General features: G+C 39.3%; 1 protein-coding gene across 5 annotated transcripts in view; it reads left to right on the top strand.

Moving 5' to 3' along the window:
* The window catches only part of LOC106064038 (septin-2-like), an 86,846-nt gene continuing 59,121 nt past the window's right edge, over window positions 1-27,725 (top strand). Inside the window, exon 1 of one of the 5 annotated variants that reach the window (XM_056005953.1) lies at window positions 1-369. Coding sequence is in view for 1 of the 5 variants with exons in the window: in XM_056005958.1 (XP_055861933.1) it covers window positions 352-369 (18 nt within the window). In the remaining 4 variants the exon portion in view is untranslated. Of the gene's footprint in view, window positions 370-6,066; window positions 6,337-27,725 lie in introns of those variants that run through there. The other 4 variants (XM_056005958.1, XM_056005952.1, XM_056005950.1 and 1 more) reach the window with 4 other exon arrangements.

Raw genomic sequence — 27,725 nt, 5'->3', positions numbered from 1 at the left:
ATATCTACATCAAGTTTTGTATGAATCATCTGGATTATTGTGTAGACTAGTAGATCCATATCGGAAGATTAGATCTCGATTCTCTATGTAGATTCTTTTTGCAATTTAAAGCAACGTTTAGGATAATTTTTCTACCATTTTTATGATTCTAAATCTGGTCTAGATCTCTATAAAGATCTAAGAATTTTTGTGTTTTTTAATTTTTACCAACTCCACTCTCAGTGGACAGTGACTGTCAAAGTCAGTAGTGTCAGTTGAGTCAATCAATCATTCCCTGTTCAACTGTTCGTGAATCAGTTTGAGTTAAGATTACAAGAACAAGTTAACCAACAATAAAACTTCACACTGAACATGACGGAAGCTCGTCAGGTAAGTGAGAATAAATCTAATTATTAATTATTATAATTTACCACAGGCCTGGCAAGGCAATTTTTTTGAATTATGATTATCCAATTTTGAATTTAGATTTAACTTTCTTGTCTAAGTCTTGAGTAGATGATAGATCATCCTCAGGTAACTCAGGTCCAGGTAGATCATCTATGATCTATCTAGTAATCTACTTATTATAGACTTATAATCTACTAATCATAATGATATTGTATAGTATGTATTCTTTACTTATGATAATCAAATGATCTTATAGATCTAGTCTTATATTTTTTATACTTATTACTTATAACTTATACTACTTATAGTTAGTAACTTATAGTAATATAGTCTATAGTATAGTCTATAGCAAATAGATCATAGATCTAGATCTCTAGAGACAAGATCTTTTAAATGATCTTAGAGGACTAAGATATAATCTTAGATTTATCATTATAAATAGAGTTAGAGTATACCATCATTTAATTTTAATGATAATTAAAAGGGTTACTACTTAACTACTAATATCAGATGCCAAGGCACATGCACACACGCACAGACAATACAGTTATTGTAAAATGTCTGTATTGTCTCCATGTTTCGGATGTTCCTTTAGCTACAATCTTCAGAGTTAAAGTTTAAGATAATCTACTTCCTAGTCCCTACTCCAAATTGCCCGCAGGATGGCAGCAGGCAAGGTATGGGCCCGGGACCATCGAAATGACCAAACGACTGTCCAGCTGCTGCTCACATGCACACACAGTCACAAAGAAGAGAAAAGTGAATTTTGAATTTAAAATAAAGTAGACTTATTATATAGATCTAGATTTTAAAATTTAATTCATGAAACATCTGTAACAATAAATTCTACTAACATGACAGACTACATCATACATCCATAGTACATGTCAGTAAATTGAGTAGAGACACTATTTATTTTTACTCTAGTAGAGTCAAGATAGATTTATTTAGAAATTTTAGGTTAGCTATCTATTAATACTATTAACTTTAAATATAGTATAGATCTATCATCGATAGACTTGAGCAACTTTTTTAATAATTGTTTTTAAAAAGGCAGCATGGAAACCTTCTGAGTCCTACCAGACATCCCAACCCATTTTAAGTGATTAGAACATAGCGCACTAAGCATGCTATAAACTTGAAAGTTGTGTTAAAATAAAACAATTAATAAAAATATTCCCAATTGCACAAATTTATTATTGGTAGTCTAGATATCAAAAATTAATTTAATTGATTGATTGATAAAAAGAGAATTGAGTGCAATTTCAGCTTTGTTTTCAAAAAAAGTATTCTTTACATTTTACTTGTTTTAAGTGTAGAAACTAGGCATTGACATTTATACCATTTCTATAAGTCTATGGTATAGTAAACTTATGAATATCTAAAAGTATACTTTTTTTTTTCTTTTAATAAAAAAGCTCATTTTTGAGTTACATTGATTTAACTTGGTCTAAAATTCTTTTGTAGAATAAAATGAAAATCTTTGTCAACTTCTTTAGTATTTAGTAGCATTGGTAGAGTTGCTGGTTATCTTGATCACTTATAGCTATTGAAATAGTACAATATTTTTAGAGTTGCTGGTAATATAGATACTGTAGAGCAATTTGATATAGTTTTGAAGGTAAACCTGTCTTTAGTAACCTTGTGACTTGGTGACCCTAGGGATAGACAGCTCACTGCCACTTGCGTAACATTCTTTAAAAGGGGCCTTCGATGGGAAGATTTACCTTAAAATATTGAAACATATTTAAATGTACTTTATATATAATATACTTACTAGAAGTAAAAAAGGCACACTTCAGAAGACTTCAGGGTCAGGTAAAAAAAAAAATATTCAAATTGGATATGCTTGTCGTTTCCAATATTTGCTTTTATGACTGAAGAAATCAGTGGAAGAAAAAAAAAGTATTTGAGATGAATTTAAGCATTCATGCCAAATGTATTTTTTTATTGGTCACTATAGCTGGTAAAATGACTTCTATTGCTCATCTCATTGATCACTTTCTTTTGTGACGATGTTACCCCATAAACTGATGTTACCCCCATAAACTGTATAAAGTAAAATATAAAGCAGAAAATGTGGAATATAATTCTTAATGTGTCTACACGACCTCTTACCATTATTTATCAATGAATGAAATCTTAATTTAGAAAAAAAAACTTGAATGATGAGCTAAGAAAGGATTTTGTGTCCCCCAGAAATATTGATTTGTTTAAATTGGGGGAAATAAAAGTATGTATTTTCACTTTTATTTTGTGTTTTTTTTTTAATGAGCACACATTTTTTTGTGTCGATGTAAACATTAGCTCTTGTTTAGTAAAATAGCAATAAGAATGTTTGAATTATTTTGAAAACAATCTTCTTCTTCGTTCTCATTGTTATGTTGGAGCGTTCAGATGACTAGACCAATACATGAGATGAACTGCACAGTGGTTTCCAAATCAGGGAGCTCTCCATATAGTTTTCTTTCTATTGGAGTGTTTTGGGGCCAGTGTCTTATACAGGCCTCTTGGTAAAGAAAGCAGTTTTGGAGGACTTGGTCGGCATTCTCGTCCATTTCTCAGTTATACCTTCAGATATTTATTGATGTTCACTTTATAAAGTTGAAGTAGATGTTGAAACATGTGGTCATCTATTTCTTCATGAGATGAACTGCACAGTGGTTTCCAAATCAGGGAGCTCTCCATATAGTTTTCTTTCTATTGGAGTGTTTTGGGGCCAGTGTCTTATACAGGCCTCTTGGTAAAGAAAGCAGTTTTGGAGGACTTGGTCGGCATTCTCTGGTGATTCTCCACATGGGCAGATTTCACTGGTTCCTATTTTGAGCTTCCAGTACATGTGTTGTCGCATTCTGTTGTGTCCGGTCCTGAGTCGAAAGATTAGACGTTGATCTTGTCAGGATAGCTTATAGTAAGCGTCATCGTTCTTGTGATTTGGATGAGAGCTCGTCCATTTCTCATTTATTTTATTTACAATGAACTTCTTCAATTCTTCTGGATAGAGTGCAGAGTTTATTTGTGAGTTAGTTCTTCCACTCTTGGCGAGTGTGTCAGCCTTCTCATTTCCTTCTAGTTGTATATGAGTGAAAATAATCCATTGTTGGATGCTTTTGTCTGCTAAATGTTTTGAAGTACACGAGATGTTCTGCATTAAATAAATCTACAAAATATAAAGAAAGATACCTTCAGATATTTATTGATGTTCACTTTATAAAGTTGAAGTAGATGTTGAAACATGTGGTCATCTATTTCTTCATCTAAAATTTTAATGTTTAATGTTTTATTACTCTAACATTTTATTGTCCATAATAAAACACAAAATTAGTATAAACAGGGCTCTTGAATGATCTAACACTGTGTTAAGAATGGTTATAAAGTTTTGTTATAAAGTGATCACTGTATTCATTAAATAGCTGCCATTCTCCTTTCACTACTCATTGCATCTATAATAATCTACATGCTTACTGATGGATAGTTGCTACCTAGAAGTGCTTTGTGAACTTGTCTGCTAATATGTATTTTGATTTATAAGGTGTGATGTGCTGTCTTGAACACCCAAGTCTAGCACAATTTATTTTCACGCGGATACTACATGAATGTCTGATGGATATCGTCTATTTTTTTTTTTTCAACTTGATCTCTTTTTTTTTTTTTTGGTTTCCTTCGAATATTTTATTAGCATACAAGCAGTACCACTGACATGATTAACGGCAGAAAGCAAGCTTATAAAGGGGAGACAAACCACCATACTTTAGTCGTAAAAAAAAATAATTCGAGTTGTCTTTCTTGCACTAGATAGAAAAACAAAAGCTGTTTCGGTTAAGGAAAAGTAAACTTACAATTTTGCTGATTTGAAATGGACTTATATAAGAAACAATATACTGGATGCATTATCATAAAATCGGTTATATTTGTTTATTTAGCCAGATTTTTGTTTCCCAAATAGTAAAATTATGAAATTCCTTTGTTGACTTACAAATTTTTACTCTAAATACGCATTTTGTAAAAACGGGCGAGGGAAGAATGGTACGTTAAAGTATGGAATCTTATAGCTACCCTATTGTGTTACATGGGAGGCGACATCCTGACCAGTGGGAACCTTTGGTTTCGAATACTCGTGGCTTCAATAAATAAATAAATAAACTTTCTAATAGGCCACATCTACATGCCTACTGATTGTTAGTGGCTAAATCTCTCTCTCTCTCTGTCTCTCTCTCTGTGTCTCTCTCTGTCTCTCTCACCTATTTAAGCCATTATCCAGCATTGCCACAGTTTTCTGTGGCAGCTCGTCTCAGCCATACAGACAGCCCGTTACTTTAACCAACACATTCCAGTACTGAGACCTTATTACTTCTAACACCAACGTCCTACTTACTGGAAGCTACGACGCTGAGACTAAGACTAAGACTGCTTTATTGATCCTTACGGAAATTTGTTGTGATTACAAGGACTCTTTACTCATATAAAGACAACACAACAGAAACATACATATAAATAGAACAGACACAACTTAAAAAGTTCATTCAGCGACTACACACAGGTATCTTGGTGCATTTCATGTTCCCTGATCAATGAGTGGCGGTGATATAGTCTGACCGAGTGAGGTACGAACGAGTTTTTGTATCGCTCTGTTCTTGTTTTGATTGACAGCAGTCGCCATTGTCTTCCAAGATTTTTTTGATTTTCCTTAGACACTTTTGTTCAAAAAGTTCCTTTAAATGTGGTAGAGTTGTGAGCGTAATTTTTATGCCCTTTTTATGATGTTGTATAGAAAAAAAAAATAGTCGCTGGGCTGTTTTCTTCGTCAGAGTTCCAAGGTGGTCTTCCCATGAAAGTTTGTTATCAATGATAACGCCTCGATATTTATATGCCTTTACTTGTTCTATAGATGTTGTGTTTATTCGCAGTTCACGTATAGTTTGTTTTTTCCTTCTGAAATCTAAACTCAGTTGTCAAGGTCTCTGTCACAAGTAGCCTTTCATTCACGTTGTTTCAGTTTTCTTTTGGCTTTTATTTTGTCTCTGCGTGCCTATTATTTGAGATTTTTTTTTACATGGAAGTAAATCCATAATATCAAATTTTTTTTTTCTGGTGTTTCCGGTGAATGAAATATGGAAGTACTGATAACCGAAGTACTTTAATAAACCCTTCAGTAATTTTCTGTGTACTTTTCAGTACTGTAGAAACAGAATTCTAAGCTCTTTCATTTGTAGTATAAAGAAATTTGTATTTGGCAACAGCGATCTATCGCTCCGAAGTTGTTTTAATTTATTTTTCACTCAAAATCTTGTGTTTTTCTTTAGGTTCCATTATGTTGCCACCGCATTGCCTCAAAGCGCTTTTCTACTTTTTCTTACTGCTTAAAGAACGTCAACTGGCAGATCACATTACTGTGAAAATCCACAATTATAACTTTTGAGTTTTAATTTTTTTTCTCTGATGTCCACGTCTTGGCAAGTTTAAAGTGACAGTGTCCTGACGTACGGCTACGTTCTGTCACTCTGGTTACGTACACCCCACTTGGTGTCATCCAGTGAAAGTGGCGAGAGGGCTGGTATCAGCCTGGCAGTCTAGCGCCCCTCCCTTCCACTGCTCGCCTGTCGATTGGTATTTTAATACCCCCTTCCCCTCCCCTTTTTTTTTCCCCGTATTCATTTCAATTTTTGTGTGTGTTCCCGTGAATGGTGTCTCCAGACATCTACTGCTGACATGTGCTCGGGGCAGTGGGTAATTAAGACAAGTGTCGTGGCGGTGAAGTACAGTCTTCAAGTGTACTAAACGCCGCGGTGCTCGCCTTGAGGAGTACAGCCCAAGATTGGTGCGTTTATGTTCATTATATATCGTGTGCGCTGTTTGTGACTAAGTCGTTCGTCCTTTTCTAGATCAAGTCGTGTTAGTGTTGAGACTTGGTCTATCGTATCATATCGTATCGCAGTTAATTGTTCTCAGGTAAGATGTGGTGTCTAGGTTCTTGACTGGATTTTCTTTATGAATTAATGCAATCAAAATGAAGATAGTCTTACAAGTCTTGCTTAGTTTCGCGGTTTGTGTCCATCGGTAGGGTGCTGGTTTTCAGTTGCTCAGAAGGAGTTATTTATTAGTCGTATTTTTGGATCCAGTGTTGTGTTTCGATCAACTCTGTTGCATTGTGGGATGTTTTTGGTTTTAGGGTGACTTGACGTTCGGTGCATCTCGAAGTTTGGGGGTTCGAAATAGGAACAAAAAAAATGGTTGACTCATTCGGCGAGAGGCTATTCAAAATGTTATTTGAAAAAAATGCAAATCGTTTAAAGGGTAAACTGTTTTCTCTGTATTCTTTTAGTGCTTTCTTTCTTTCACTACTCGAGCATTTGTATCTGTCAATCTATCTATCGTCTGGCTGTAGGCCTGTTTACCTGTCCATCCAGTGAACGTTTATTTATCTGTCCATCTGTTTATCTATCTCCATCTGATTATCTGTCCATCTGTTTATCTATCTCCATCTGATTATCTATCTGTCCATCTGTTTATCTATCTCCATCTGATTATCTATCTGTCCATCTGTTTATCTATCTCCATCTGATTATCTATCTGTCCATCTGTTTATCTATCTCCATCTGATTATCTATCTGTCCATCTGTTTATCTATGTTTATCTGTCCATCTGATTATCTATCTGTCCATCTGATTATCTATCTGTCCACCTGTTTATCTATTTGTCCATCTGTTTATCTATCTGTCCATCTGTTTATATATGTTTATCTGTCCATCTGATTATCTATCTGTCCATCTGTTTATCTATCTGTCCATCTGTTTATCTATCTGTCCATCTGTTTATCTATCTGTCCATCTGTTTATCTATATGTCCATCTGTTTATCTATATGTCCATCTGTTTATCTATCTGTCCATCTGATTATCTATCTGTCCATCTGTTTATCTATCTGTCCATCTGTTTATCTATCTCCATCTGTTTATCTATCTGTCCATCTGATTATCTATCTGTTTATCTGTCCATCTGTTTATCCATCTGTCCATCTGATTATCTATCTGTTTATCTGCCCATCTATTTATCTATCTGTTTATCTGTCCATCTGATTATCCATCTGTCCATCTATTTATCTATCTGTTTATCTGTCCATCTGATTATCCATCTGTCCATCTGATTATCTATCTACCCATCTATTTATCTATCTGTTTATCTGTCCATCTGATTATCCATCTGTCCATCTGATTATCTATCTGTTTATCTATCTATCTGTCTATCCATCCTAACGTACGACTTGAACCTTAGTTTTTCGTGTTAACCGATCCGGCTTCAAACATAAGGTTAAGAAAACAAAAAAATAAGAGCGAGTCTTTAATGTGGTGTGAATAGAGTTATCCCTGCTAGCGAGTCTTGTGTATTCTATCAGTTGCACGCCTATCTCTAGGGTAGTCTTTGCGTCGTGCATGCACATTGGTTGGTGTGAAAAACTTGATTTTCAGTAGAGGTTTTCACACTAGATGTTTTCACACTAGATGTTTATTACAGCGATCTGCTCTTTCTTGTCACAATGAGTCTACGTTCTTATATCTATACAATGCCATCAGAGAGAAAAAGAAGGGAAAGCGGTGTGGAGATATGTGGTGGAGAGATAAAGGAACCTAAAGAAAAACTTAAGAACTAGGAAGAAGAAAGATTGGGAGAGAGTGTGAAATGGATAACCAACTAGCGATGTTTTGTTTTTACCCGCGCTTTGCTCGGGACCTCGGCTGTTGCCGTTCTTTATTATGATTCTAATGGCATCTTTGCAGTTTTAATAGTTAAAATCTATGCCAAGACGCCTCGTTGGACTAATAGTAAACTGTCATGTAGGACAACTTTTCATGTCCCAAAATCTCGCTATTTTCTAAGAGACGTTCTTTCAAAGTTACACCGGTATACCTTACATTCTTATTTATATATTAGATGCCAAGGACGCTATATAAATAATAACAATGACTTTGTGATATATGCGATGGGAACTTTGAGATTTGATGTTATAGTGATGAGATTTGATGTTATAGTGATGAGATTTGATGTTATAGTGATGAGATTTGATGCTATAGTGATGAGATTTGATGTTATAGTGATGTAAAAAACACAAAAATATGATATGGTTTATTAAAATATTTTGCCTAATAGTACTGAACAATGATTATAGATTTGGGTGTATTATTGTATCTTGTAATACTTTCAGTGGGTTTTTAATCGCGCGTTAGTGTTTCGAGGGTACAGGTTAGGGCAGCGGTTCTCAAACTTTTAAGCCCGGCGACCCCTTTTTACAATCCCCCACTCTGCAGCGACCCCCCCCCACACACACACACACATACAGCAATAGAAGAGTAGACAAAAACAATACATATTTTCGATGGTCTTAGCCGACCCCTGGCAAATCGTCATTCGACCCCCTTGGGGGTCGCGACCCACAGGTTGAGAACACTTGGGTTAGGGTAACTGTAACAGAAAGAAAGTTACTAAAAAAAAAAAGTTCTAAAATGTCGTGTTGAGGGTGTGTCGCATTTGAAGTGGTGGCATCCTTACAGCTAGGATGACATTTCGGCAAACATTCTCAGACTTGAGAAACGTTTTGGGGTTGATGGTTGGGTGGGATCTAGAGAGGGGTGGGGTGGTGGTGTGCTCTAGTCACACCCTGTATACATGATACCTGAAGCTGGAACGACCCTCGGGTCTGATAACGTCTCTTATGTGCCAGCCTGCCCCGTTGTAGTTGATGCCTATCGCCCCTCTCCCTAACAGGGAATAATGTGTTTACAAAAAAAATTACAAAGCCTTTTTTTTGGTTTGAGTAAACATTCTCATAATATCTCGTCGACACTGTGGCTGGGGAGTAGTATTCATTTTGTGTAGGTCGCACTGTGTGATACTGATGCGGACTGGGGAAGCGGTGGTTTCTCCCCCCCCCCCCCAGTATCTTGTTGAAGATTCTCTCGTTACGCGAGTGCATCAAGGAAGGTAATTTAGGAGAGGGTGTGATTTGTTGTTACTTCTGGGAAGTGAAGTTAATTGTCTCATCTGCAGGCTCCTAATGAGCTACAAGCTAATTGCCTTGGGGCCAGTTGATTGGGTGTCCGTGCATCATCACGTGTTTGTTTTACAGTCTATATTTATCTCTCTCCTTCTGTCGTTTATCTACTTCTATCTACCCATGTTCATGTTGTATTTATCTCTCTTCTGTCGTTTATCTACATCTATCTACCCATGTTCCTGTTGTATTTATCTCTCTCCTTCTGTCGTTTATCTACATCTATCTACCCATGTTCCTGTTGTATTTATCTCTCTCCTTCTGTCGTTCATCTACTTCTATCTCTCTTATGTCGTTTATCTACATCTATCTACCCATGTTCCTGTTCTATTTATCTCTCTCCTTCTGTCGTTCATCTACTTCTATCTACCCATGTTCCTGTTCTATTTATCTCTCTCCTTCTGTCGTTCATCTACTTCTATCTACCCATGTTCCTGTTCTATTTATCTCTCTCCTTCTGTCGTTTATCTACTTCTATCTACCCATGTTCCTGTTCTATTTATCTCTCTCCTTCTGTCGTTTATCTACATCTATCTACCCATGTTCCTGTTCTATTTATCTCTCTCCTTCTGTCGTTCATCTACTTCTATCTACCCATGTTCCTGTTCTATTTATCTCTCTCCTTCTGTCGTTCATCTACTTCTATCTACCCATGTTCCTGTTGTATTTATCTCTCTCCTTCTGTCGTTTATCTACATCTATCTACCCATGTTCCTGTTGTATTTATCTCTCTCCTTCTGTCGTTCATCTACTTCTATCTCTCTTATGTCGTTTATCTACATCTATCTACCCATGTTCCTGTTCTATTTATCTCTCTCCTTCTGTCGTTCATCTACTTCTATCTACCCATGTTCCTGTTCTATTTATCTCTCTCCTTCTGTCGTTTATCTACTTCTATCTACCCATGTTCCTGTTCTATTTATCTCTCTCCTTCTGTCGTTCATCTACTTCTATCTACACATGTTCCTGTTGTATTTATCTCTTCTGTAATTCATCTACTTCTATCTACACATGTTCCTATTGTATTTATTACTTTTGTTTCTTCTTTGGCCTGTTCCTCTATGTGTTGTGTGTATACTCACTGTTGGGGTATGGGATAGATGACCTTTAATTGAAAGAACCATTTCACCTTTGTAGACTTCCTTTTATTGGTTAGTAACAGGCCAATGAGAAATAAGAAGTGAAGGTACCCCCCCCCCTTATTCATATGTTGCGATCTATCGATTTTCTATAGTTAGAAGGTTTAGTTTGGTGTAATGCACATATTCTAAGACGTGTCCATATTAATAAATTTATTATTATTATTATGGCCAGATGATGTAAATGTGTTGTTTTTGTGGCCCAATGTTAACGAGGGTATCGTGTGGCCGGCACAACAACCTACCCATTAGAGTTGGGTGGTCACAGACCCCCCCCCCCCTTTTCAAAGTCCCGAAATCCATGCTCGCCCTCTAACAATAAAATAATCTGTAGAATTAGATCTAAGATAGTCCAGACCTTTTCCATTGAAATAAAAAGTCCGACGGACAATTTCCGTGATGCAATTAATTTTGTGTGTGTGTGAGTCGTTATTGTGGTATCTCAAGGCTTTCGTCGCTTACTCCAGCCAGTCTGTGACCTAGTGACTCTCGCTGGTGTTTAGAAGTGTGTCATTGGACCTTTTTTTTTTATCTCCCTTTACCTAGTACCTTAGTAGATCAGCTGGATAAGAATTAAAACAGGCGCATCTGCAACAACATAACCGTGAGTTTGCATGTACAGGGGCCTCCCCCCCCCCCTCGCATTTTGTACAGGGGCCGCCCCCTCACTTGATGGCTGGGATAGAGCGATAAAACGTTTCCTTTGTAGCCCTGCGTGTCTTGTCTACTCGCGCTCTCAGATAATAAACCGTCCCGCCGGAGTGCATTAGTATCTGTCAGTGGGTTTGATCCCCCTGCGCCTCGTGCCCTCGGTTTGTCTTCGCTGTTTGAATTGTGTACATTTGCCCTTTTTTTATGAGGGCGACCCCCCCCCCCCCCCAACTCGCATTCCATCCCTGGCACTGACTTAGACTCCACGTTTGGACTTAACCGAACTATTCGCTTTAACTCATTCTCTCCTAACCGACGATACAAGCGTTGGCTCCCTCAGAATGTGGTAAATAATCACGGAGAGAAAGAGTTAATGCAAGCGACATACAAGGGGCTACTTGGAATGCAACTTGAATTGTTTTGAGATGCGTCTCTTCATTGATACCTTAATTCTAAGCTTAGACCGAAGGCGTTCTTTAAGGAAATAAATAACTGTTGTGTACAGTGATACGGTGTTTAGGATTCAGTCAGCAGAAAGTCGCCGTAAAAAGGGTCTCACATTTTTCATTGCACACGTGTTAGTGTGTCCCAAAGGACATGTGTGCTGCGTCAATGTCTAGGGCAGTTTGGTGAGCTTGCGAAACTTGATTTTTTGTTGTTTCTGAATAACTTAATCTCTGTAGGTAAGAGAATAGTAGTTTTCTAAGTCTTCACATCTTTATCTGTAGGACAGTTCATATATAAATGCTATGATAGACACTAGGGAAGGTTTGATAAATGAGAGAGAGATGTGAACAGACCTCCAAGGAATTAAGTCAGTGCCTATGCATGGCTAAGTTAGTGCCAATGTAAGCTATGCATGGCGTGATGTCCAAGTCAGTACTGATGTAAGCTATACATGGCGTGATGTCCAAGTCAGTACTGATGTAAGCTATACATGGCGTGATGGCTAAGTCAGTACTGATGTAAGCTATACATGGCGTGATGTCCAAGTCAGTACTGATGTAAGCTATGCATGGCATGATGTCCAAGTCAGTACTGATGTAAGCTATACATGGCGTGATGTCCAAGTCAGTACTGATGTAAGCTATACATGGCGTGATGTCCAAGTCAGTACTGATGTAAGCTATACATGGCGTGATGTCCAAGTCAGTACTGATGTAAGCTATACATGGCGTGATGTCCAAGTCAGTACTGATGTAAGCTATGCATGGCATGATGGCTAAGTCAGTACTGATGTAAGCTATACATGGCGTGATGTCCAAGTCAGTACTGATGTAAGCTATGCATGGCATGATGGCTAAGTCAGTACTGATGTAAGCTATACATGGCGTGATGGCTAAGTCAGTATTGATGTAAGCTATGCATGGCATGATGGCTAAGTCAGTACTGATGTAAGCTATACATGGCGTGATGTCCAAGTCAGTATTGATGTAAGCTATGCATAGCGTGATGGCTAAGTCAGTACTGATGTAAGCTATATATGGCATGATGGCTAAGTCAGTGCCGATGTAAGCTATACATGGCCAAGTCAGTACTGATGTAAGCTATACATGGCCAAGTCAGTACTGATGTAAGCTATACATGGCCAATTCAACTCTCCGTGTCATAAACTACCACCTAGCCATACACACAGCTTTCAAATAAATAATTTCTTTTCAATGGAACCAGTGTGGTGCCTGAGCTCACTCTTCCTACGAACTGTTCCAGCTACTAACAAAGTTGTCCCATCACAAGCTTGTCTTAATGTTGTGCACTGCACTGACCTAGACTAGTCTCGCACTTAGCTCTACGGCGCTCATATTCACTCAACTCTGTGAATTGTTCCACTTGATATTCTTACACTCCGCATGAGAAAATATCAGCAAGCATTTCGTAGACATAATGTTGCCAACTTTGATGGCGTATTATCCTGTGAAAGAAAAATAAAAGATGGATTACCTGAGCGATAAGCTCCGAACACGAGTCAAGCGAAGATGAAACAAAGATATGCTTTGACCTTTTATTTTTTATCTTTTACCTATCGGCTGACTCATCAACTAATGCAATGTGCATCTGTCGAGGTCACCATCCCCTCTCCCCGCTTAAGATGTTATCGCGTAGGGTTGAATACGATCAAGATTCCTGTAGATTTAACAATGTTCGCTGCTCATCTAGTTTGTTAGATGTGGTATTAGGTGCGCCCTGGAAACTAGATTGATCCATTCATTACTTGAACTTCAGCCTGACCCAACGTTACATCAATAGGACTGAGAAAGTAACATCCACATCCGCTTGGCTATTCTTAGTCTTGAATGCTGGGAAATACATTTTCAAATCTTGAGTCATTCAGTTATCACCCCCTCCTCCCCCACCCGCCCTGCCTTACTTCACACTTTTTTTTTTCTTTCCGATAGACTTGAACTCACGGTCTCTGTAGACGTGATATCTCGTGCAGGAATGTAATCGGAGTTTATCATTAGAAATAGATTCTATTCCCCTCCCCCCTCAAGTGTCTCCCCACACGTGCTGAATCCTCCTCAAGGTGTGCTGACTTTTCACTTCCTGTGGCCCCCCATGGTTCTTTGATAAGGTTGTTGGCATAGAGTGAGGAAAGTTAGTCTTTAGGCTGGCTTGTATATACAGGCATACATTTGATGTCCATTGAACAAATAAATCACGTTTCATCGCCACCATCGGTTCCTTGACTTTTGTCGTAGGGACGCTGCGACAGTTCGCGTAACCGAATCCTTCCACTTGTTCAGGAAGGCAGCTGTTCCTAGTAGGATATCAAGAGAGAGGCCAGCTCATTCTTTTCTGTTGTCCAGCCAGCTTTCCATTGGGCGACTTTTACTTCGTGCTCTCTCCACTGGACCTGGAAGAAGGACTTTTGATAGTGAGTTATGTCTTACAATATGACCAGCTCAGTTTTCGTCTCTTAACAGTATTGAGGTGTTCCTCCTTTTTGCCAGTCATAGTGTTAAAAAAAAACAAAAACTCTTCTAGTCCTTAAAGTCATTATGCATATGTTGTTGATAATAGAACAAGATTTTAGTTTGAGGGAGATAGCTTTGTTATGTATATTTTGGACACTATCGTGTTTGTCTTTGTAATGTTGTATCTGATAACGCAATGCATACACTTTCTTTCTTTTTTTTTCTTTCTGTCCATTGGCATATTCTTAACTTATAATCTTTCCTGTGTGTCTCGCGATCCCGCTCGGTCTTCTAAACAATCTTGACTTCCAACCAGTAGTCTTCACCCACTGCTAAGTCCATTTGATCTGCGCTACGGTGAATGCGATGACCTGCCAGAGAAAATTAGCCATGAGATGCTTCATGCCGTTTGGTCTTGGACTTCAGTGGAGCCCAGGCTTTCACTATACAAGACGTTTATACACTCAAGACTTTTCTGAACCAATTACACGTGTAGTCTTCATGTCTGTATGTCTTTCCTGCCGTTGTTCTTTCTCACTCTTCCGTATTTCGGCCTATATCTTTTATGACCATCATCTAAAGAAGAGAGTGCCAATAGTTGACCACGAAGTCATAGTTTTGACCAACATCATAGAGAAGTTTTATTTGTCCTATGAAATGGAAATTCATTTTGACTACAATGGACCTCATTCACCAATCGTAAACAAACAACATTTAGTCACGTGATCTTATTGATAAAACAACGGAAAAAAAACTGTCACGTGACAACCATCATGAATTAAACATGAGATCGTAAATTATATAGTAGAGATAGAGCCCCACATGGCTAAATGTTGCTTGTTTACGATTGGTGAATGAGGTCCATTGACCACCTCAGCGTAACTACTGTAACAATAGCAATATAGATCCAAATACGAACAACATTCACACACGAAACGCATACACACTCACCACCAGCGCTTTATGAATTAGACTTCTATCTACTTCTCGATGACGACAGATGACCTGGGATAAAGGAGTTTTCGTTGTTCGTTGTTGTTTAATGTATGTGAATTATTTTGTTCATTATTGTCAAGTTTACTTTGATCTCCACTTGCTCTGTCACAATGTAAACATACTCTGTTCCCATGATTCCGTGCACAGACATGCGCAAGTAATTTGAAACCCCCACCCCCTCATTTTTTGCTCTCTGCTTGTAACATTCATTAAAATGTCTGTGTCTGATAGTGGCTGGTAAGAAAATAAACACAAAACACTGAGAGAAAAAAAAACTTAAAGTATCAGGTCTGACTTCTTGAAGATAACATAAATCAGATTAATGCTCTACATATCTTTGGCCACATTTAAGCTGTCATACATGCTATCTTAAAGCTATCTTTTAATCCTCGGCTATTCTTACATTTTGTTCTTAATGGCCTTGAACTATTTTGTTTATATTTTTTCCCCGTAGATCACGTGACGTGGTTTCGCAAATACGAGCATGCCCATGTTATTACTGTTATTACTGTCGGTTAGTGCGCATGTCAATTGGGGTTAGCGGTCAAGTCGACTAGAAAAAAGTTGCAAAGAAAATGATATATTTTATAATGCCCTTTTCTTAGGTCTAAACACAATGTATTATAATGATGTTCCTGTCCTGTAATCTTGTCGTGGGAGGTAAATATTTACCCATGGAAACCAGGGGAGGTAAACAGACCATTAGCCTCCTCCTCTCGCCCTGGACAGCGGTTGTCATCAAAGACATAATGAGACTCACGGCCTGTGGTGCATGATGCCTGGACCAGGTTATCTACCTGGGTACTTCAACAGGCCAGTGTTGTTCGCGGTATTCATTTTGTATGCGAGCCTAGATATTTAATCAATTAGACCAAATAGAAATTGGCATTCTCTCTCTCCCCCCCCCCCCCATTGTTAAATTTTGTTTTTGTTTACTTTTAATTTCCAATAATCTCTTTGATATTAGTAGGTAGCGCAAGAATCTCAATTTTTCACGAGTTAAATCTGATGACTCACTATCTAATTATGGTAATTTGTTTGTGTGAATAAATAGCAGTAATAATATTTACGAAATAAAATAGTTTAATCCTCCAGGTAGAAATCATTAAAAAAAAAAAGATTGAACATACATTATATAACAAGCAATTATAGATGAGATATACGAGAATGTTTACTCAATTCTAGTTCAATAATACATTCACGGTAGTAGATCTAACATGAAGCAGTAAACTTATAGACTGAACAAGCAGATTTTTTAAAGCCTTGAAATTAGCGCTGGTCTCCCCTATATAAACCACAAGTTTAAGAGTGTTCTGCCATTCTCTCTAAAAATATGCTTTCATTTACGCTTCTGTGTGTGGTTATATATATATATATATATATTGTTACATATTTCTGATTTTCTGGCTAAACGTACTAGGCACACAAATAAAAGAAACACTGCAAAGAACTTGACGACTCAACTTCCAGCTTTAAATAACTTTATTGAATTATAACTATAACAATTCGTCACTGTAACATGTAGCGTATACGTCTTACATCGACTGTATCGACTGTAACGGCTCAAGTCCACTCTCTTCTACTGTCTCGCACAGTAGAGAACAGTGTCGACGACTGTACTGACTCTTTTCACATGAACATCTCTGGTTTATAAAGAGTCCCTAATCGCTTGTCTATTGTTGCAAAAACACTGCTAGTACCCTCTGGAACAACATGGGAGGAAACATCACATCCTGTTGTTGTTTATACATGTCGATTCCAGAGTATGCCTGCTGCAGTGTCATCTCGCCGAGGTCACACGTAGTGACCTCTAACTGTCACTGTTCATTTGTCACAATGCCCCCCCTTCGTAAATCTGTTCGTCCTCTGGAACAACACATGAGGCACGTCCCATCCTGTCTTTGTTTACATGCATAGATTCCAGATAACACTCGGTGCTGTGTCATCTCGCCGGGGTCACACATAGTGACCTCTACCTGTCACTGTTCATTCGTAACACTGCCCCCTTCTTAGATCTGTTCGTCCCGAACAGATTCTATTTCACCACGGTACTGATGGAGTCGGTCAACGTGGACAACCTTCAGCTTGGACCGTGGACTTTTCTGTATCCGGTAGACCACGTCGTTTATTCTTTTTACGACACGGTATGGACCTTCCCAGTCTCTTTGGAGTTTCGGGGATCTGCCTTTTCGTCTCTGTGGGTTATAGAGCCACACGAGATCATTCTCATGGAACCCCGACGTATTGGCCCGTTTGTCATACCTCGTTTTCATCAGGTCACTGTTGGTCTTGATGTTTCTGCGGGCCAATACATGAGCATTCTCCAATCGTCTTCGGAGATTGGTGACATATTCAGTTGAAGACACTGGCGTATCTCTCGGAATCCCAAATAACAGGTCACATGGTAGACGAAGCTCACGACCAAATAACATCTTCGCTGGGGTATATCCTGTGGTGCTATGAACGGATCCTCTGTATGACATGAGGAACATGGGGATATGGCTGTCCCAGTCGTCTTGTCGGTCATCAGTAACCTTAGACAGATGTTGTTCTAGGGTTCTGTTGAATCGCTCCACCATCCCATCAGATTGCGGATGGAGAGCTGTCGTGTGAGTCTTTTCGATGCCAAGTGTCTTGCACATCTCCTGGAAAACTTTGGACTCGAAGTTCCTGCCCTGGTCAGAGTGCAACTCATTAGGTACACCAAAGCGACTGATCCAGTTATCCACGAGTGTTTCGGCCACTGTGATAGCTTCTTGATTTGGTATGGCATAAGCTTCTGGCCATTTGCTGAAATAGTCCATGACTACCAAAATGTATTTGTTTCCTTTCTTGGTTTCAGGAAATGGGCCTGCTACATCTATTGCGATCCTCTCGAATGGAACACCAACATTATACTGTTGCAAAAGACCCCTAGTTTTGCGTCGAGGGCCTTTTGCTGCCGCACATATGTCGCACCTTCGACACCATTCCTCTACATCCTCTCTATATCTGAACCAGTAGAACCGCTGACGAACCTTTTCCAGAGTCTTATTGACACCAAGATGAGATCCGCTAGCGCCATTATGCATCTCTTTCAGTACTTCAGCAACTCTCACCTTCGGTAACATCAGCTGAAGGCGATTGGATGTTCCATCAGCAGATTCCCAAACTCTTTTGATGACACCATTGACTAACGTCAGCGAGTCCCACTGAGCCCAGTACGCCTTGGTGGCTACCCCCTTCTCAGAGATGTCTTTCCAATCTGGCCGTTGTCCATCTTCTTTCCATAGAAGAATGGGAGCCAGATCTTCATCTTGCATTTGGTCCTCTCGAATCCTTTTATCACACCAGGGTCCGGAAACATCTACTCCGAGCCGAAGACAATTGACAGCTACCTCCTTTTCTTCAGCCCTCTTGCAGTGCTTACATTCTGTTTTGCAGGGTCGTCGAGACAGTGCATCAGCATTTTGGTGAATTTGCCCTTTTCGGTGCTTAGTTTCAAATTCATAGGTTTGAAGACGTTCGATCCACCTTGCCACCTGACCTTCAGGGCTCTTAAACGAAAGCAACCATTGCAGAGCTGCGTGATCTGACCTTAAGATAAATTTCTGCCCGTATAGGTACTTGTGGAAATGTTTTATTGCATCCACAGCAGCCAGCAATTCACGTCTCGTCACACAGTAGTTCCTTTCAGCTCTCGATAGGCTTCGACTGAAGTATGCGATGACTCGTTCAGTTTCATCCACCTTTTGGGACAAGACTGCGCCTATTCCAGTGTTGCTTGCATCTGTGTCGAGTATGAATGTCTTCCCTGGAATGGGGTAGGCCAATACTGGTGATGAGGATAGTGTGTTTTTCAGCCTCTCGAAAGCTTCTTGACATTCAGATGTCCAAATAAATGGCCTCTTTTGCTCTGTCAGTTGATGAAGGACCTTACAGATGTTTGAGAAATTTGGCACGAAACGTCGGTAGTATGTACAGAGTCCCAAGAAACTTCTCAGCTCATGGATATTACTTGGCGTAGGCCATCGTTTCACTGCCTCAACTTTGTCAGGGTCAGTGCTGACTCCGTCATTTGACACAATGTGACCAAGGTACTTAACGTTTTTCCTGAATAAGGAACACTTCTTTGGGCTGAGTCTCATTCCCGCACTTCTTATCCGTTGAAATACTTCCTTCAGATTTGCAAGGTGCTCTTCAAAAGTTTTGCCAATGACAATAATGTCATCAAGGTAAACAAGGCATGTAGTCCAATGAAGTCCTCGTAAAACCCTCTCCATCAATCGTTCAAAGGTGGCTGGTGCGTTGCAGAGACCGAATGGCATCACAGTAAATTGCCAGAGGCCATTGCCAGCAGAGAAGGCGGTTTTCTCTCTATCATTGGGATGCATTTCAACTTGCCAATACCCACTCTTTAGGTCGAGAGTAGAAAATACCTGGGACCCTGCAATCGTGTCCAAAGTATCGTCGATTCTAGGAAGTGGATAACTATCTTTATGTGTGACTTCATTCAGAGCTCTGTAATCTACACAAAATCGCATAGATCCATCCTTCTTCTTTACTAAGACAATAGGCGAACACCAAGGACTATTTGAGGGCTCAATGATTCCTTGCTGCGTCATGCCCTCTATCATGTCCATAGCTTCTTGTTGCTTTGCTAGCGGCAAGCGACGTGGTGGCTGTCGAATCGGTCTGGTGTTTCCAGTGTCTATTCGATGTTGTACCATGTTTGTCCGTCCGCAGTCTGTTTCATCAGATGGCAGAATATCTTCAAACTCAATGATCAACTGTTCCGCTTTGCTGAACTGCTCATCTGATAAATTCACTTTCATTTCTGTCAGGAGCTTGGTAATTTGTGGATTGAAAGGTTTGGTGGAATTAACGATCGTGATATCATTATTACAGTTTCTTATCAGGTCAAGAGTATTACATATTGCGATGGGGCTGTCTTTCTCTAGATGTCTCTCCTGTAGGCCGAGGTTCATGATTCTGACGGGCACCTTTTGATCTTTTCCGACAAGGACCAATGTTTTTCCTACTGCCATTCCGCTGTTGTCATTTTCAATGCCTTCCACTATCGCCGTCATCGTTGCAGTTTGACCATGCTCTAACTTTCCCCAGATAATTGCTTCAGACTGAGCTGGCAAACTTGTATCTTCTGTTAAAAGGATTCTTCTTATTTGACCATTCTCTTCATCTTCATCCCCGAGCAAGGGAATCTCAACATCACCACATTTCAAAGTACCACCTCCGATGTTCAGAGAGAATTCACATTTCTGCATAAAATCGAGCCCAATAATACAGTCATCCGTAATGTTAGCGATCAGAAATTCATGTATAAATGACTGATGCCCGAGCTCAAAGTTTATATTTGTCAGTCCATGTATAGGCATCATCTCTCCACTGGCCGTCTTCAAGGAGTAAGAGTTCACTCTCTTGGTTTCGTTCTTTTTGACAATGTCTGGACGAATGACTGAACGTGAGGCACCAGTATCTAGAAGAAAACGGTAATTTCGAGATCCAATTCTACCATTGATGTACAGACTTTTATTCTTCCCTAACACAGCGACTGGAATTATAGTTGCAGGGGCTGTCATGTTCTTGATCGCCGATTTTTGCCCCATAAAACCGGCGAAAGTTAGTTTCCCTGGTAGACATGAGCACCTGACCTTGCATCTGTCTCCGGTCTGTGCTGATACTCTGTTTGTCGGGGAAATCTTCTCGTGCAGTTCCTTTGTAGATGGCCAGGTTCTCCACAATTCCAACAACGTACACTGGTTCTATTCTGTCCTTCTTGCTTCTTATTTGGTCTGCGTTCTTCTAGCACTTCAGTTACCCTTCTGAGAAGTTGTGTAAGATCTTCTTCTTGGACTTCCAGCATACGCCCATGATGGATATTCTTAGAGGCGTCTTTGGCGGCTTCATAGGAGAGGGCGTAGACCAGAGCTTCGCTGGATTTGCGCTTACCACTGATTCTTATTGCCTTCTTCAGTTCTGGATCTCGAATAGCATCAATGAATGCATCAGTGATAATGACGTCCAGAAAGTCTTGTGCTGCTGTTGGATATGCCAAATGAGCAAGACGTTCTATGTCCGCCTCTAGCTCTTGCAAGGTTTCACCGGAGCGTTGTTGTCGGGTTTTCAACTGAACTCTATAAACTTCTTGTAAATGTTCGTCTCCGTAACGGAGCTCCATAGCCTTAACAATGGCAGCGTAATCTTGTTGATTTGTTATTGACTGAAGCAGTTCTGCTGCCTTCCCTCTTAAAGCTAACACCAGAGCAGTCGCTTTCTCTTCTTCAGTGTTCCAGTTATTAACCTTGGCCGCTGCCTCAAACTGTCTTTTGTAAACAGTCCATGAGATGGATCCATCAAACACAGGCGGCTTTATCTTCCCAGAGATTTCGGGCACTAATGTTTTTGTTCTAGTACCCCGTTCCTTACTCAGTTGTTCTTGGACATGAGTCCTTATCTCTTCCATTTCTTTTTCCACAGTGTTGACTCTCTGGTCAATCTTCTCGTTCATAGAGCTCATCAGTTCATTTACGTTTTCATTCATGGCGTTTATTTTCTTGAGGCTCTCCTTCATTAAGTCCATCTGGCCCTGCATGTTACTCAGGACCTCTGTCATATCTGGGTTTAATTCAAATATGTATTCATCTGGATCTTGATCTTCCTCAATAAGGGCCTGTCTTAGGCGTTCTGTTAGTGTTTCTTTGTTACCATTGAGCTGCAGACCTCTCTCACGAAGTTCTTGCCTTAATTCTTTGACCAACAGCTGGTTAAGTAGTTTCCTCGAAGACATTTCAGCCAGAAAATATCCCACTTCTGACACCAATTGTTACATATTTCTGATTTTCTGGCTAAACGTACTAGGCACACAAATAAAAGAAACACTGCAAAGAACTTGACGACTCAACTTCCAGCTTTAAATAACTTTATTGAATTATAACTATAACAATTCGTCACTGTAACATGTAGCGTATACGTCTTACATCGACTGTATCGACTGTAACGGCTCAAGTCCACTCTCTTCTACTGTCTCGCACAGTAGAGAACAGTGTCGACGACTGTACTGACTCTTTTCACATGAACATCTCTGGTTTATAAAGAGTCCCTAATCGCTTGTCTATTGTTGCAAAAACACTGCTAGTACCCTCTGGAACAACATGGGAGGAAACATCACATCCTGTTGTTGTTTATACATGTCGATTCCAGAGTATGCCTGCTGCAGTGTCATCTCGCCGAGGTCACACGTAGTGACCTCTAACTGTCACTGTTCATTTGTCACAATGCCCCCCCTTCGTAAATCTGTTCGTCCTCTGGAACAACACATGAGGCACGTCCCATCCTGTCTTTGTTTACATGCATAGATTCCAGATAACACTCGGTGCTGTGTCATCTCGCCGGGGTCACACATAGTGACCTCTACCTGTCACTGTTCATTCGTAACAATATATATATATATAATATTTATATATACCCTAAACCTAGAGTTGCGATATGAACATTCTGTTGATGGCCCTAATCCTGAGGCGGTATCTGGGTGTATATTGTATATCTCCCCTAGAACGGATTTCTACTTGACATAAATTGGTCACAAGTTGGACAATGGGGAACATCATTTCACTGGATATACATTTCACCTCTCAGGTCCACGCGTCGTGACCACAGACTAGCTTTTGACGGATTTATAGCTAAGGCATGTGAAATCTTGTTTTATTCGGCGTGACGGCGACTCCAGTCATGGTTGACCACCCCGTTAAGTCTAACGCCCTAGAGTTCCCGCAGAAGTTAGTAGAAGGGGGGTGGTATGTTATTTGATCCCCCCGATTAGCCGTCCCCCTTTTTCTCCCACAAATCACATTTCTCGTGTCTCCGTATTCAGTGTGTTGATAGAAAAAGTATATTCTGGAGAGTAGTACGGTCGTTGACCCTTTGTTCACCTCTTGTGAAGTGAATCTCATTTACATATTTTTTTGCCCTAGTAAATATTTCATTTTCACAGGACTATCTTGTTCAGCACTCTTCAAGACGTGTACACTTGTATTGTCTACTAGTCATCCCACGTAGTCGAGTTTAATGTGAGTAGAGTTAGGTTATACACCCAGACAGGACACGTTGGTGTCATGGTTCTCTGATAGTAGATCTGGCCTTTTCATAACACTAGAGAACAGACAAGGGGGCGCGGTGGCTGAGTGGTTAAGCGCTTGGCTTCCAAGCCTTGGGTCCTGGGTACGAATCTTGGTGAAGAGATTTTGAATTTCGGGCTTTTTTAGGGCGCCCCTGAAATTGCCCTGAATGCACCCAACTCTAATGGGTACCTGAGTTTAGTTGGGGAAAGTAAAGGTGGTTGGTCTTTGTGCTGGCCACATAACACTCTGGGGCCACAGAAACAAATGATTTTAACATTATCTACCCTATAAATCGCAAGGTCTGAAAGGGGAACTTTACTTTTAAAGAATAGATGACAAATAAGAAAACCATAAAACAACAAACATTTCAAAAGGTATTCTGAATTACAGTAGAAATAAAATTATTCATTTTTTATTTTTGACTAAACTCTTCTTTCAATTCTCTTTGTTTGTTTGTTTCAATTATTGTTGCTTTCTTTCTCTTCATTTCATAGTGATCTCCCTTTCTCTACATTTTGTATTGTTTTCTTTCTCTTCATTTCATAGTGATCTCCCATTCTCTTTATTTTGAATTGATTTCTTTCTCTTCATTTCATAGTGATCTCCCTTTCTCTACATTTTGAATTGCTTTCTTTCTCTTCATTTCATAGTGATCTCCCTTTCTCCACATTTTGTTTGTTTTCTTTCTCTTCATTTCATAGTGATCTCCCTTTCTCTTTATTTTGAATTGTTTTCTTTCTCTTCATTTCATAGTGATCTCCCTTTCTCTCCATTTTGTATTGTTTTCTTTATCTTCGTTTCATAGTGATCTCCCTTTCTCTCCGTTTTGTATTGTTTTCTTTCTCTTCATCTCATAGTGATCTCCCTTTCTCTCCATTTTGTATTGTTTTCTTTCTCTTCGTTTCATAGTGATCTCCCTTTCTCTCCAATTTGTTTTGTTTTCTTTCTCTTCATTTCATAGTGATCTCCCTTTCTCTCCATTTTGTATTGTTTTCTTTCTCTTCATTTCATAGTGATCTCCCTTTCTCTCCAATTTGTATTGTATTCTTTCTCTTCATTTCGCAGTGCTCTCCCATTTTGTGGCTCCTTATCAGGTTTGAACTAGAGCTTCAAACTATGTATTCGATTTTACCTTTTTGTTAGCTAATGCGCATTCTTTGTCCGCGGTCCTTTCTGACACCAGTGATACTGGGCCTGGCTCTGTCCTATCTCTGGGTCTTAATCAGCTCCCCCCAAGTGACACGAGCCCGAAACTCCCAGCGTATATCTCTACTACTTGAGATTGTTGTAATGCAAGTCAACAACAATAACCAGCTCCAAAGTTGTGTGCTGAGCCGATCGTTTGCTGACGCTTGATAGCTGGGAGAATCAAACCTTCAAACATCCAGCTGACTCAGCAGTAACAAGAGGCTTCGCAGGTCTTTGCACCCTTCTGTCGCTGTGTTTCTGCATGCTAGTTGTTATATACGCGCCCTTTTTAAGCATTCTTTTCACTTTCGTTGAAGCAGACGATCACAGGAAAAAAAAAAAGTTGCGTGTTTGCTTTGGGTGAAAAGAAAATGATTTTCACAGCACAAATTTTTTGTTATCAAAACTCATGTTTCAAAGGGCAAGCACTCTATTTAGATATGTCACCTAATTACGTTTTCCTTTTTTCCCTTTGAAATTTGCATTCTGTCTAAGTGTTAGGACAGTCTTTGTCTGGTGGGGATTTTTTAACTATATTTTATATATCAGTGATTTTCACACTGTGATTTTTGGCAGCGACAAGAGATTGTTTCTTCGCAGAGCAGAAAAATGTAGATTGGACCTAAATCTAGACCCCTAGCGACAGAATTAATATTGCCAGCGAGTCCCAGATTTGATATTTCCAGTTGAATGTTATGTTTCTTTGTTTTGACATTGCCTTTATTTTAAAAAGTACACAATTTTGGGGTGAATGTAAATGAGCTGGGAGTTCATGGCGTCGTTCTGTCGGAGTAGTGACAAAGTGAAAGCTCTCTCTCCAAGTTTCTCCCATTGAAGTCTGTACTGACCGTTTTAAACAAGACAATTCTGAATACCATTGCGTTGGATGACTAGCTAATTACATGTACAGCCGAGGACTATATAATGTCTTGGTTTCTTTATCATTGAAAAAGTTGTATGTTTGACCAGACTGGTTTCTTGTGGGGTGACATCTTTGATCTATAGTAATTTTGTAAAATAAAAAAAAATATATGTATATGTCTTTCCAGCGATTTCCTTAAAACATAAACATTACTTCATTTCGGTCCATAAGTAAGTGCCTAATTTCATATTTTTAAAATGCATTTTTAAAGTAATTTTTTCAATGGTACTTTGTTTATATTGTTGTCTTCATTAAACAGACCTATCGACCTCCTAGATTAGAAACTCTTGACAGTTTGGTGAGCTTCTTCTCCTCCTATGACATTCTATCCTTTCTTTGGACCTTAACTCTTTTCTCTCCGTAATTATTTACCACATTCTGGTGGAATCAACGCTGGTATCGTCAGTTAGGAGAGAAAGAGTTAACTAGGAGAAATATTTTTTGTTTGTTCTCTACAAGACCCTGGAAAAAAAAAAGCAGCTTTGATGCTGCGGCTCATTAAATTGTTGTATAAAATCTCCCCCCCCCCCTCCCTCATTACTATGATTGTCTGACACCATTTTTTTTTTGGACCTGCTTTCCCAAGGTCATTTGCGGCTGATTTAAGACTTTTTTTGTTTACACATATCCCGCCTCTACCTCATACCCAGCCCTCAGCGTAATCACCATCACGTCACAGGTTATAGCCGTACAAGATTTGCGCCTGCATCTGGTGCCCTGGCATCAGGTTTAAAGTGCCTGGGATCATGATCTGCCTCCCTTCATCTCCACACTTTGTCAGCAGCAGTTCTTATCTCCCCCTTCCTTTTTTAAACAATCTGTTATTGTTTCCATAGCCTTGAGAGCGCTGTCCTCTCCCAGGAAGTGATCGGCTTGGTGAGCTTGTAAGGCCTATGCGAGTTATACTTTGTGAATCCAGCAACTCAACTTGTTCAATGGTGCCCCGTTTATAAACTATGTTGAATCTTGACTGTGTCTTCTCTCTGCGTAATGGCCCACTCCCCCCAAATACTCATGACATCGTTGTTTTTTACTAAAGCAGTGTTTCCCAAACTGTGTCCCGCGGAACCCTAGTGTTCAGCGAGGCCTGAATCGGCGTTCCACGAACTACTTTAATAATTAACTTTGTAGGCCACCACGTGAATTAATCTCTCTTAAATAAAATAAAAAAAGTGTTCCGCCAAATCCGCCAAATACTTTGAGTACGCGAAGTTTTCCGTTTAGGAACAAATTTGGGAAACACTGTTCTAAAGCATCAAGTTTGTTGGCAACTTTGAACTGTCTGATGCCGGAAGACAACAAAGTAAACAAGCAAAATAAAACAAAAATACTTTTTGAAAAAATACTTTTTTTTTTTTTTTTTTTTTTAAATTTGGAAGAACTCCACAATTACAGCCAGATATCAATAATGTAAGATTTGTTTCCCTTTTTATATCAAACAAAATTAATTAATTACCACTATTTAATAACTAATTGGTTAATTTTTTACATTGATTCTTGATTTGTTAGAAACGATGAATAACTGTGCAAAGTTTCAACTTGATCCGAGAACGGGATGTGGGGGGAAATAACGTGTCTATACCTGACCGACAGACAGACCGAGTGACTTGATATAGATCTAAGCATTGTGACTATGAGAACAGGAAGTGTCGAGTGTGTGACATCATGGTTTAAATTTAGAATGAAGCGACTTAATATAGATACTAGGCAAACAAGAGTGCCTTTTAATTTAACGGATATAAAGTATGAAACGTTTGACAGATGTGTGTGTGTTTGTGTGTGCTAGAGTGTTTGAACACTTTGTCGAGTCAAACATTAGCTGACACATTGTCCGAGTAATTCCCGCCGTCTGATTTAGTTCGTACACAGAGTTGAGTCCCCATGATGTCAACACGGCGTGGACTCACCTGTTACCAACCTCTGCCCTCTAACCAAGGAGAACAAGTCTTACCTTTGCCTGGATCTATTCAAACTTACTTACATAGCCTCACAAGTACCTGTTTTGAATTTTATTACGCACGCTTGCTTAGGTCTGGTGTCCTGGAGCTAGCAATGATTTATCGGAGTGGAAATTAGAAATGACTTGAAGTAATTCTGTTGGCTGATTACATTCTAAAAGTTCATGTATTAATTATGTGACTGGACAATTGTGTTTTGTTTCTAAGTTTGTTTTCGGCCTACTGGACAGTCTTCCCCCTTGTTTTTTGACAGTGCTGTGTGGATTTCAGAGTTTCATTGGTGAATGTGCAATGTTTTGTTTTTTTAATAGTCAGATCTGCGTGGGTGTGTTGGGTCAAGCGCTTTGGATTCTTTCTGGACATAAGCTTGACTTTAACTCTTTCTCGCCGTTATTATTTTTTCAACAT

This window comes from Biomphalaria glabrata, chromosome 12 (assembly GCF_947242115.1).
Source record: "Biomphalaria glabrata chromosome 12, xgBioGlab47.1, whole genome shotgun sequence".
Classification (NCBI taxonomy): Eukaryota; Metazoa; Mollusca; class Gastropoda; family Planorbidae; genus Biomphalaria; species Biomphalaria glabrata.
This window is presented reverse-complemented; position numbering and strand designations above follow the sequence as displayed.